This window comes from Accipiter gentilis, chromosome 19, assembly GCF_929443795.1.
Source record: "Accipiter gentilis chromosome 19, bAccGen1.1, whole genome shotgun sequence".
Taxonomy (NCBI): Eukaryota; Metazoa; Chordata; class Aves; order Accipitriformes; family Accipitridae; genus Astur; species Astur gentilis.
The window spans coordinates 1932015-1944693 of NC_064898.1; the positions used below are offsets into that span (position 1 = coordinate 1932015).

The following is a 12679-nucleotide window of genomic DNA, read 5'->3' on the forward strand; positions in this document are numbered from 1 at the left end:
TGCAGCGGTGTGTAGTCGGCAGTCTTGACCTAACATCTGCTGAAAAGTGTAATCTCAGTATTTAAAATACAAAAAACTGAATAAAGTAGCTGCTTGGTAATCTATTGAAAAGCTAGCACTAACCTTTTTGTGTTGTACCCCTGAAATGTCGTAAAGATTCATTCCTGGTTGCATCTGTAACAAATATTAAACATATTTAAATTGTAATTCCTTTAAGAAAATACTGTGGAGTGGGAAGTAAGAAATTGGATGCCTGGTCTAGGAAAACAAACAGACGCGGGAGAATGAGTAGAGAAAACATGTTTTTCTGCTTATTTTACGAGCAGGAGTGTAAAGGAAACAATTCTCTCATTACATGTGTATAAAAATAGGCTTTGAGAGTGACTTCTCCAGGCATGAGAACTCCTAGCATTTTCCCGTTACCTTGATCCTCATCTGCTCCCTTGTTCAAAAACGAACCAGAGGTAAGTTTTACTGAGATGTCCTGCAGCGTTTAGCACAGGAATAGCGCATACATAAACACGTCCTAATCTTGAAACAAGGGCAGCAATATCTTAGCAAACTGCATAAGATCAGTCAGTGCTCACTTCTGTTGTCAAGAGGCAGCAAAAGTATTCCAAAAACTGATTAATGCAATTTTTAATTCTAGTCAAAGCTCAGAAGAAATGCTTGGATGGATGAAAAGAATGAGCTGGGGTTGATTAAAAGGAAAAAAAAGGCAAAGAGTCTCTTGGTAGATGGGATGTGCAAGCTCGCAGGACTATTTAGTGAAAAATAGGCCAAGTTCAGCCTTTGTCTAAATCATCTGACCTTAATCTGTTGTGGGAGAAATTAAAAATTAGTCTGTTCAAATGAACTCAGCATCCTGGCCAGCTTTTAAGTCTGCTGACTGCCTTATCCCTGGCTCCGTACTCTGCAAAAATCCCAACTGCTGCACTGTTAGTTATTCAGTCGCTGGCCGTGCTCTGCGGTGGCAGAGGAGAGAGATCATTCCAAAGAAGCTGTATTAAATTTGTCAAGTGGATTGGCACCCTTATTGCGGGCATCTAGATACCTTGCAAACGCAGATAAGGAACTGATAGTGTTAGCTGCGTGCAGTACAGCCTGCAATTTATGTGACATATAGATTGAAGGAGGTGAGGAAATACTGCAGCGCTTCGTAACCTTTCAGCATGCGAACTAGGTGAACCCCAGAAAGTTTTCGTTCTGGAAATCGTCTGAACGCTTCTCACTGACGTTGCAACACGAGGACCTGAGGAAACGCTCAGTTTTGCTGTGAGTTTAAATGGCCACTGTTGCACCGTTAGCTTCTCCCGATTTGCTTTGAAGACGGGAGAATCCTGAAGATACGTTTGTACAATCGTTACGCAGCTCAGGATAGATGTTTTGGGTGAAATCCAGGCCGTCTCGTACGTCTGTGCAGGTTCGTCCATCTAGATGTGTGATGAAGCAGTCTTCCTGAAGTACGTGCCTGGAGTCCATACGTAACACCGATGGGTGCTTTGGAAGGCTTCCCTTCTGAGATCTGCCTGCTACTCTTTTGGCATCCGAGCTGGTGGCTGCGAGTCTCCTTCTAGAGACTATAGAGATACCATCCTCTCCCCATTAACTGTATGGGCAAATGTAGACACTTGCTGTACAGGTACTTGAAACCGAGGTCTGGACTCATGCCTCAAGTGAGCTATACCCCATCAATTGCTTTTCCAAGAAAGCAAACATTTTTCACCCTGACATTTTATTTTCTCCATATAGTACTATAGCGATTTCTCCCTTCTAGACCACCACTGGGGAGGATTTCACCAGAAGAAGGTTTGCAAAATTGAGGAATTCTGCCTGTAACAAAGCCAGCGTCGGTCAAAACAGACGTTGGTGCTTCTAGTGCCTGCTGGGTTAACGGAGTGGCTGAAAAAGCGGTCTCCTGCCTGCAGAGGGCATGCAGCTCCTCGGTTTTCCCTGCCAAAACGTGTGTGGAATAGCGAGAAACTAGTAGACCATACGTAAAAGCGTTGCTGCACGTTGCTGCGTGTGATGGGTCAGGGATAGCTCCGTGTACGCGGGGGTACTGAAAGTGGGAATTCAGTGGAAAAATTGGACGCGTTCCCAAGCATCCACATATCCCTCCACCAAAGTAAATTGATGCTTTACATAGGGAATGCTGAAGCCTCCCTGGGACATGTGTCCGGCAGGCACATGCTGCAGGTACTCGTGCTCCTTAAAAATCATCTGTTTTCGTTTGTGTCTCTCCATTTCCAGAGCTCCCAACACAGTGGCTCCTCTACCTCATTAGCATCCACCAAAGTCTGCAGCTCTATGGATGAAAATGATGGACCTGCAGAAGGTAACGTTTGAAGGCTGACATTTCAAAGCAGTCGATGTGGCGATAACAGCAGCTGTGTAGGAAATGAGTCATTCTTCCTGCCGGGGAAGGTGGGAGCGTCGCGGGCTGGATGACTCTCCCAGAGGAGGCTCGTCAGTCTTAGCACACCAGTTGCGTTCACTCTGGATCGGATTCGATCTGGACATCCCTGTTCGGAGGTGGTTTTGTTGCAGGATGCTCCAGGTGCTAGTTCTGCAGGTGACGCGGCGCTGGCTGGATTATCTCAGTAATTTTTTGTCTCGTCTGTCACGGTACTAAAGAACCTGCTGCAGTCCTGGGTCTTTACTCAAAAGTGATTAGTCTCACCCCATACTAAGGCTGAGCGAGGGGTAGTGTGCGCTCAAATACTGCCAGTCCACACGCGGGTACACGTAAGTGTGTGTGTATGGTCCCATCTGACACTAACTCCTCCTGCTGCCTGTGACTGCAGGCAAACCCCAGCCTCCTTGTGCTGTGACATTCGCTTTTAATGCTACACTGGAACAAAGGACAGGTAAAAATACAGTTAAACCCGCTGCCTTAAAGAGTATAAATTCAAGTCACATTTCTGAGAGGCATTTTTTTATATACTAGTTTGTATCAGCTGCAGTTTACAGTCAGCTTTTAGAGGCATGTTAGGTATTTGTAACACGCTATTTCAAATACATTTAAAAATAATGGTACATGAATGAGCACTAAAACACATGAAACTACAAACTTTTCTTATGCTTAGACACTGTGTAATGCAATTTTACCTAAACATCTGGTGCCCAGGTTGCATGCGAAGTAGTATTATTGAGAACATTTGTTTAAAAACTAAATATTTAATATTGGGGGAGGGGGAGAACTAGCACTTAGCACATGAGGAGTTTTATGGATGTCTCAGTTTACAGGATGTAATAAAATAAGTGCTTGAGTGTTGGACTTCTTTGGTACATATATTTAATCATGCTGTGTCAAGGAGTTCCAACCCTTTTTGGAGGCTGGTCTGCGCTTGTGCAGATCACAGAGGCCTTTTCATAATTAAAAAAATACAATTTTGGTTTTGTCCTGGGGGCATATTGCAATGGGAATGGTAAACCATGTAACACTCGAATGGTGGTATGTTTGAGCCCCCAGAAGTCTTATTTTTCATTATTGTATCTGTGTGAAACCTGTTGAGTATATACAATGTCAGCAGCATGGTTTGACTGTACAGTAAGTGAGATACTGACTCGGAATGGTTTCCAGGCTCCTAAACCATAGACTTAAAATGCATGTTATGTGCAACATCTGTGTTTCCTTCACTAACAATAAAAATGTACTAATGATTCTTTCAGAAGTGTTGGAGGAAGGTTTCCAGGTTCCAGCATCGATAGCAGAGCGATATAAAGTCGGAAGGACTATAGGAGATGGAAATTTTGCTATTGTGAAGGAGTGTATAGAAAGGTGAGGAGGATAATATGCTTATTACTGTAAAAATAATCATTAATGTCATGCTTTTCCTAGATCATGTCTTTATTTGTAGAATATAGGACATGTAATAAGGTAATGTCTCAATGCCAGATGGAAAAACTAGACTAATGCCCTCTCATAGGAAAAAGAGAGTGAGTCCAAGGGACAGTCTATGAATTGGATTCTTTGTGGGTTTTATATGGGGTTTTTTTCTGCTGTGCTCTGCATGACTTTACCAGTTCTTTGTGTGAAATCTTTGTTGTTGCACTGAAATAACATCTTTCCTTGCGGTATGTTCTTGCAACTGTCCCTTTACGTTAGACCAATGAAACATTTCACATGTAGGAGCATTCTGTAAAGATGTCAGGAAGTTTTCTGTGTCTGCTGTAGTGGCGACGGTCAGCACAGAGCTGACTTTGGATCCATCTATTCTGCCATCTGACAGTGAGGAGTAACCTCTTCCGTGCTTATCTTTAATTAAATGGGCATCTATCTTCTGCTTGCCTGCTTTATGCCATTATATGAGCTTCAACCAAGTTTAGGAGCCTGCACTGCAGACATCAAAATCTAACTTCTCCATGCCCTTTACTGTTAAGAGATGAGAACAGTCACCCTTAAAGACTGATTTTAGACATCCATTCCAGATCAGAGAAGTCACAAGTCACCTCACATGTTGGTGTTGCTGAAAGTGTCCAGGTTGACTAGCTCAGGTGTCAGTTTCTAAATCTGGTCAGGCAGGTCATGAACCAGGTTTGAACTGGCTCTACCCAACATTAAGAATGTAAAAAATAGACAGAACAAAGACAAAAATGCTCTGAGCTGAACTGCAGGTGCTTTTTGGTGGTATTGTTAAAAATAGGAGAATATGGGGTGAAAAAGACAGAAGGTACCTGTACGTGAAATGGTTGTAAGATTGCTCGTGTTAGATAGTAGCAGTGCAGAGAAGGCAAAAAAATGCCAGAGCTAGAGATGTCCAAAAGAAAGAACGATAGAGACGTCAAGGTCTGATAATGAAATTCCACAAGTTTTATATCCCCTATTAACATATCCTGGAGAGGAGACTCTTGCAGAAGACTGTAACCTCACCTTTAAGCTCAAAGAAAGAACCTTTGCTCTTTACCCTGTAAGAATGCGATATTAACCCTAGAGAGTAAGTCAAGATTAGATCTCATGGCAGATGATGATAAATTAGCTTGGCTGGTTTTAAACTAGGGTCTCTCTGGAAAACGACAGGTCCCCCTCTGCATCCGAAAGAGTCTGGCAGGTCGGAGACCATGAAGACAGCTGTTGGGGAAAGGGGGAAGAGTGGATTTTGTATCAGCTGACAGTGTGCTTGTGGGACTTGGCCAAAGCTCCTGTGAGGCCTTTAGAGCTCTGTCAGAGTGAGTTCATGGTGGAGCTGGTCATCCGGAGGGCAGTAGCTGTTCAGATCAACCCCCAGGGTCTGAACGCCAAACTGGGGAATATGGAAACCGAAAGGAAGCAAAGCAAAACAATATGAAAACAAGAAGGCACTCTAAAACCCTATGGAGGGGGCATGACTGATGAAAAACGTGGGTGAAAACATACAACTAGGAAGAGAGAAGAAGGCAAGCTAAAAGTGGAGTGAGTAGTGACTAAGAGAAACAGATTACAAGGCAAAGTAAAAAAGGTTGAGGTTTTGATACACTGTCATTCAGCTGAAAATGCCAGTTGTGCTGAGAGACAGTTCAAATGTGCTAGTGTGCATTTTACAACTCTTTCTCAAGCTGAGAGAAAAGACATGAACAGAATTAAATGTAGGTCCCACCACACCTAAAAATAACACTGATTACAATATCCTCGAGAGCTTAAATGAAAACTGTTTCCTGTCCTCTAGTCTATCCCACTGGTCCCAGAAGTATCCAATAACACGACGTATCTAGTGAATATGTGCTCAAATAGCATGATTACTCAGGTATTGCCAGATACATGCTCTTATGGTCTCTGAGCGGTACCATTCCGTAGATCCCATTTATATCAGAGAGTTACTACTTTGGGAGAGCTTGAAAATTAAAGTAGAATTATTTCTCTTCATTTCCACTTCTAAAGCCGTATACCCTTGCCATCACAAGTGTGGAAGGAGAGACTAAAGTCTCAGAGGGTAAATTAAAGCCAGTGCATGTAAAACCCCTTCAAAAACATTCTTCACGGTCTTTCTAAGCAAAAAACACCTCACTTCAAAGTCTGATATGTCCATCATTTTTGCAAAGCCAGAATTGATGGGGTGATACTTGGGACAGAGGACTTTTCCACTTTCTTCTGATGTACAATTCCTGTGTGCATTAGACTTCAAAGGAGTAGCGCCGTGAGGTGTTAAGCAAGTAGGAACGGGTCTTGTTACACATCTTCACCGATCACTTCTTCTCCATAGCTGTGGAGACCAGCCCGCGCGCGCTGGTTATCCACTCCAACGCCTCAAATGCCTTCACAGGCGTTTTCCTCTGACAAGGAACAGTGCAAATAGAAACCAAAAACCATCCTCAAAATTTTCACGTGAGGACTTCTAAAGCCCCTTCTGTGCATTTGTGAACGCACGGGCACGCACACACGCACGCACAAATACATTTACTGCAGACACGGAAATAATGGCGGTAGTTTTTTGTCTCCAGTGCAATGGAAATCTCTGCAAAATTTGCAATAGGTTAGAATGGCCAGGGAGCGTAGCACGGAGCCCTGTTATGAACGAGGGGTCTAACTCTGTGCCCTGCGGTGGTGCTGTGGGTCCAGACTTTTATCCAGCTGTAACGTGTTTCCTACTTTGTGTGGCACCTTTTTATTGTTTGGGTTGAGTGATAGGTGAGAGGCAAGATGCCCGTTTCACTGCGAGTTTCTGGCATGGCCGTGCATATTTTTTGGCGGGTGTGTAAGTTGCCGCGCTGCTGACAGCCTGCGGTTCTGCAGCTTTTCAGGGGAAAGGATTTGCATTATCTTAGCTTTAATTTTCTTTTTACCAAAACAAAGAGCAGTCAGAGTTGTCATCTGCTCGTTACATATCTGCTCCATCATATGTGCAATTTGTCCTGTGGTGTTTTTATATGTGTTCATTTTTAACTTTCAGATACTTCCAAATTCTGACATTTCCTCACTAGCTCAGATTTCCCAGTGTTTTGGAGTACATGGAGTCTCCCATGGCCAACAAAAACCATCAATTTCCTTTCTCATGACAGAAAGGAAGCATTCCTAGGGCAACCAAGCAGCTTGAAAGAGACTCCTATTGAAAGAGGCTGTATTGTGTCTGAGTTTGAACCCCAGATATCTTAATTTCTAATATTCCTTCTCCTACCTCCTCCTTCCATTCCCCAAAAATAGCACCCGTATCTCTGCCTGTCCCCTCTCTGAGCTGGGACTGTAGCCACCAAACGGCAGCACCAGGACGGGGCACCCCACGTGGAGTGCGGCCCATTTCTGGTGCCTGGAGCATTAAACCCCTTTGCGGGGGGAGTACAGATACGAGACGTTCTTAATTTTGCTTCGCTTAAGTCTTGAACAGCCATGCTGTACTTTTTTCTCCAAGACATCATCCAGTGTGATTTCTTTGCACAGCCTTTTAATTGATGTCTTAATACAGACTGTCTTTGCTCCCTGCTGACCTGGGAGCTCAAACAGAATTAATATTTTGGGTTTTTTCTTTCTTTTTACTGAAGTCCCCATTTTCCCTTAAATTAATACCTAGTGGTACGTCATTTCCAGAGGAATTCTCCATGCTTAAATATGGCAATGAAAATGCCCTGTCGTTTTCCTAAATGCAGTGCTTTCAGTTTATGACTCGCTTTGCATGTCCTATTTGATAGACTGCACAATTTTAGGCACGTATGCTTGAGAGGTGGGGGTTTTTTTCTTTATTTTTTATCCAAACTTATGCCTAAGGGCAATGTAATAGACTTTTGTAAAGCTGTTTAGATTTTTATTACAAAATGAAAGCGTTTCGGTGAGAGCTTTTTCTTATATTACCCATTCTTCATTTAACCTCATAGTGAAACTAGAGCTTGTGAATGGAGCTTCTTGGTTTCATCCCTCCAGCCATCTTTTGGTTTTGTAGCTTGATTAAGAAGTGGAAGTTGGTACCGTTAACTTGTTTACAAGCTTATTTTTCTCTGTTAGCATTCTATATAATAAATATCTGTATATATGTGGTAGCAATAAATATTATATGGTTTCAAAACAAAAACACGTAAAAGGAAATGTGTTCTCATCCTGAACTAATTCTCTATAATTTCTTACTATCTCCAGAACCTTTCATATTCTGTCCTGTAAACATCATATTTAACTCTGCTAAATATCATATACTTACTGAATACATAAAACATTATTCCAAGGACTGACTTTTTTATCATAGCAGTTGTAAGTGTAGATGTGCAAACAAATGTCTTTTCATTTTAAGTAAAAAATAAAAGTATTTTCCACAGGGGTTTTTTTGTATAATAGAAAACAAAACTTGGTTTTGAAAAGATTTGGATCTGTAAATACCATATAATATTTTTACATAAAACGGCAGAAGAAATAACAATTACCACTACAAAATGAAAAAATCAATTGATTTTGTTTTGAAAACATTGAACTGTCTTCATTTTTCAAAAAAAATGCTTAATGCTTTTTTTCTCAGGCACACGTATTCAATAAATTTGGCTCGACTTCACAATTTCAGTCAAATCCAAGCTTCATTTCTTGACAAAACAAATACTTGAATAGAATTCTTGCCCAGACCTACTGCGCTCAAATGACAAATATAAACTCGACTGAGAAAAATATTCAATGTGATTGATCATACAATTTTTTCATTTCTCTTTCCTCAGATCAACTGGTAGAGAATATGCTCTGAAAATAATCAAAAAAAGTAAATGTAGAGGAAAAGTAAGTACAAAAAAATTTTCTTTTTTTTTTTTTCCCCCAAGAAACATTTTGTGAGAGATCAGTTTGGGAAGCTGTCAGTATTTGTATTCTTCTTGGCAAGTGTTAGAATTTTTTTGGTTGAAGCCTTTGCCTGCCCTCTGGAGACCCTTGGAATATCAGTATAAAAGGCTGCAATTTGCCTTTCTAGATGTGTGTGTTGTTTCTCAAGTTGGTTGATTGTGTGTGGGCACTCCCCTTGCACTTTATACCCATAATTATGTCTTCTAACTTTCATAATTCCAGATGTTATAGAAATCAGAAAAATAATACTAATAATTATAACAACACCAGTCACTATGTCTAAACAGTATGCAAGGTTTATAAAATTTATGTCAGTTTTATACCAAGTGACTGTTAGCTTTTGAAATCTATAACAAAAGGTTCTCTGAGAAGATGTTATCATATTTTTAAATCAAAAGATTCTGCATCAGAGAAAAAATTTTAGAAGCTTCCGTATTTAATTTTTCTCTGCATCAGGAACATGTCTTTTCCTCCCTTTCTTTTTCTCTGTTCTACTCTCTGTTCTTCTTTCAGTTATCACACTGATGTTGTTTCTAGGTATGTTCCTTCCATATTGCTGGAGGCAACATCTGTTACCCTTTTAAAAAGCCCAGAAAAATCCACGCAGGTCCCACTTCTCTCTGCTTTTTCCACTGTGAAATTTTTTCCCACCAACCCATAGTCATTAAAGATTTTTTTTGTGTGGCAGGAACACATGATCCAGAACGAGGTATCTATTTTAAGACGAGTGAAGCATCCCAATATTGTACTTCTGATTGAGGAGATGGACATGCCAACTGAGTTGTACCTTGTCATGGAACTTGTAAAGGTGACTATTTTGGAAACAAGCTGCTTATTAAGAAATGTTTCAACCATATCGAGAAATTTCATTGGTACTAATGCTTACTAAAAATCATGGAATCACAGAATAATTTCGAATGGAAGGTGTCTCTGAAGGTAGACTTGTCCAACACCCTACTGAAAGATGTGTCACCCACTGTCAGATTTTTCTTTATAGCTTTCACACATGTCAAATATTTGTCTAACTTTCTGTAAGCCACACTCAGAAGTGCTCTGTGGACAGCACTTTGGAGATCACGTTTTATTTGCTTCCCCAAAAGAATTATCTTTAAAAAGTTTTATCTTAAAGAAACGCATCTGCCTTGAGGTGAATTGAAAATACACCCAGTGTGAAGAGCCGTAAATATCAGCCTTCATAATTCAATACTCTTTGATAAAATAGAGTTTAATTAAATTTTATTAATTTATGTTAAATTTAAACAATATCACCTGTCTTTTTTCTCTACTGATTTATATTAACACATTGTCAGGCTTGCCTCCTTGATAATAATCTAAATTTAAGCTGGAGGACAGGAGAAGTGAAAGAGAGAAACTTGCTATTTAAAGCATGGTTCTATTCTGAAAAGTACGTTTGCAAATGCAGTATTTTATATTTGGTCCCCTATTTATTCCATCATAGTAACTTCCAGATCTCATGCATTTATTTCAGTCACTGGTGGAATTACATGTTCAAATTGGATTATGAAAGTCAGACCAGGTCATGTCTTGCCCCCATACTGTCAACAGTGCCGTGCAAGAAGTACGAAGTTAGCTCTCGGTTCTGGTACTAATACGCAAGTATGCCACTCCGTATAAAAGGTGGTAAAAATACATTCGAATAAATTGTAGGAATTAAGACAGAAAACCGCTGAGGACATCTTGTCCTCCATACTTCATTTAACAGAATACACCTGTTTTTCACATTCGCTAATGGGCTTAGCGATTCTCCCTCCTTCCACAGCTGTTCTGTGGGAAGGAGATCTTTCCGGCAGCCACCTCCATTTCTGTACCTCGATCAGCACGTTCTCCTGGGGCAGCCTGTCATGCCTACACCTGGGAAATCCACGGCTTTTGAGTGTTTCAGGACAAAGATGACCATGAAGCTGTGCAGCAGCAGCATTTGTGCGCAGGCCTGTGGTATCTGCATGCTCAGCGCTTGTGAGCAAGTCGGGCACTCCGAACCCTGGCACCCGAATCGCTTCCACGTATCTTAAATTAAAAGCGTGGTCACCGTCGGGAGACATCCTCTGTGTCAGTGGTTAGAAACAGGCACCACCAGCGGTCGGGAGAGAAGGCGATTTTGGCAAGCAGGGTTGTTATCTGCTCTGCTCTGGTTATAGGTGGAGATTGGGGATGCTCTTCATGTGGGCGCCTCATTGAGGTGTTAGGTCGGATGATCCCAGGTCCGAGTGGGTCTTAAAAGAACTTCTCGATCTCTGGGCTGGAGAGCAAAGAGAACGAACGGGTTTTTTGGTTAGTTCCGTTGTCCCCCGTGCTCTGTGGCAGCAGCGGTCATACAGGCCGTGTTCCCAGTGCGTTGCTGGGAGGCCGTCAAGTGTGGCCCATGGGTGGATGGGCAGATCTTCCCTGTCCTTGCGGCAGGCTGGGACGGCCTTGTTATCCGTGAGGAGCTGAGGCCGTGCCCCACAGCGTGGGAGGTGGCAGCGCTGTCCTCTTCGGTTTGGGCCTGCCAGGTGCCCGACTCGGCTTGCGTGGTCCCGTGGAGCTTGTGGTCCCCCCAGCCCCACCGCCCACCGCCTCCAGGCTCTGGAGGAGCACGCCGGGATGTGCTGGCGGCAAGGAGCTGACAGGGTAACCAGCTTTCCCATTTTGTCTCTGATGGAGAGCTTAAACCCCAAGAAAAAAGCAAAATAGTGGCACTCTTCCACAGCACGAATCCCTCTGTGTAACCGGTCCCAGAAGAATTTCCCCACCGCAGTCACAGCCCTCTCTTGCACTCAGGAGCGCAAGGTGAGGTAACACAGCTTCAGGTCGGACGCCGTTAGCCATCTAACACTATTGTAATCATAATTACTGCTCTTTTCTGTGGTAAGCGAGCTCGCTCTGAGATCCGTGCTGCTGCAGGTTTTTACCAGTGTCCGCGAGAGCTTGTTAAAAGGTCCCGCGGTACTCTTGCACGGCGCTGCAATCGAACGCAGCCGCAGCTTCAGCCTGCATTGACAAATCCGTCATCTTGGCCCCATGAGATGTGCTAAGAAGTAAAAGCTGCGCCTTGTCTAACGTGCCAAGACGTAAGCCCATAGCTGGCTTTATGGGTGCAACATGCTGTGCTGTTCGTGCTTGAAAAATGCTCAAACGGTAGTCTCGGGTGGATTTTTAATCAAAGTCCTACTCAGCTAAATAAGAGAGGAGGGGAGCAACAACTCTTACAAAATAACTACCCTAGAAGATGTATATAAAGAAAACCATCCGTTGTAATCATTTTCTGGAAAAAACTGTTTCCTTGCGCTCTTCTTCACTCTTCAGGGTGCTGCACATACTAAGATACTTGTGCTTTTAGCTATGATATAGAAGGGCTTTATAGACACCTCTGTAGTTCAGATATCCCGGAGAGCACTGGTTTAATGTTCTTTACTTTTATGTGGAACAATAGAAGAAATTTAGAAGAAATATCCTGATCCTGGGAAGTCAACTTTGTTTCTTCGGAGCAAACATCTATTCCTTAATATTTAACTGGGAAAAAAAGCCTTGTTGTACTCTGTGGGCACCAGGAAGGTATTTCTGGAAAGACATTAATTGTTAATTCGCCAATTGCTGACTGTTACCATTTCATAGCATGCACTGTTAGAATTTATTAACCATCTGTTATTGACTGACTTTTGAAGACCTGACTTTAAATCAAACTCACAGACAGGAAAGAAATTCAAGGAGAAAAGGCTTGATACTGCAGAGCACGGTTTCAGTTAATACCACCCTGCATTAATTGGCAGTAACATGTTTGACATAAGTGGCTGCTGCAAATACTGCCCTCACCTCACGGCAGATAGGCCATTCATTGCTTTGTAAAGTGTAAGAAAAAGCACTTCATAAATACAAATATAAACACATTGCAAGTGGTGCTTGTAAAAGGAAGCAAGGACCTGGTTTCTGGCACATTGCCTTTTTACACAGCGAAAC

The 12679-nt window shown here is 42.2% G+C and overlaps 2 protein-coding genes across 6 annotated transcripts in view; both read left to right on the forward strand.

Annotated features, from left to right (window-relative positions):
- The window catches only part of SPART (spartin), a 338589-nt gene that overhangs the window by 283437 nt on the left and 42473 nt on the right, over window positions 1-12679 (forward strand). The window lies entirely within an intron of this gene.
- DCLK1 (doublecortin like kinase 1) overlaps window positions 1-12679 on the forward strand; it is a 247869-nt gene that overhangs the window by 196988 nt on the left and 38202 nt on the right. For 4 of the 5 annotated variants that reach the window (XM_049822760.1, XM_049822759.1, XM_049822761.1 and 1 more), the window contains 4 exons: window positions 2254-2338; window positions 3676-3784; window positions 8605-8662; window positions 9411-9530. In XM_049822760.1, coding sequence (XP_049678717.1) covers window positions 2254-2338; window positions 3676-3784; window positions 8605-8662; window positions 9411-9530 — 372 coding nt within the window. Of the gene's footprint in view, window positions 1-2253; window positions 2339-3675; window positions 3785-8604; window positions 8663-9392; window positions 9531-12679 lie in introns of all 5 variants that reach the window. The other variant, XM_049822762.1, reaches the window with a different exon arrangement.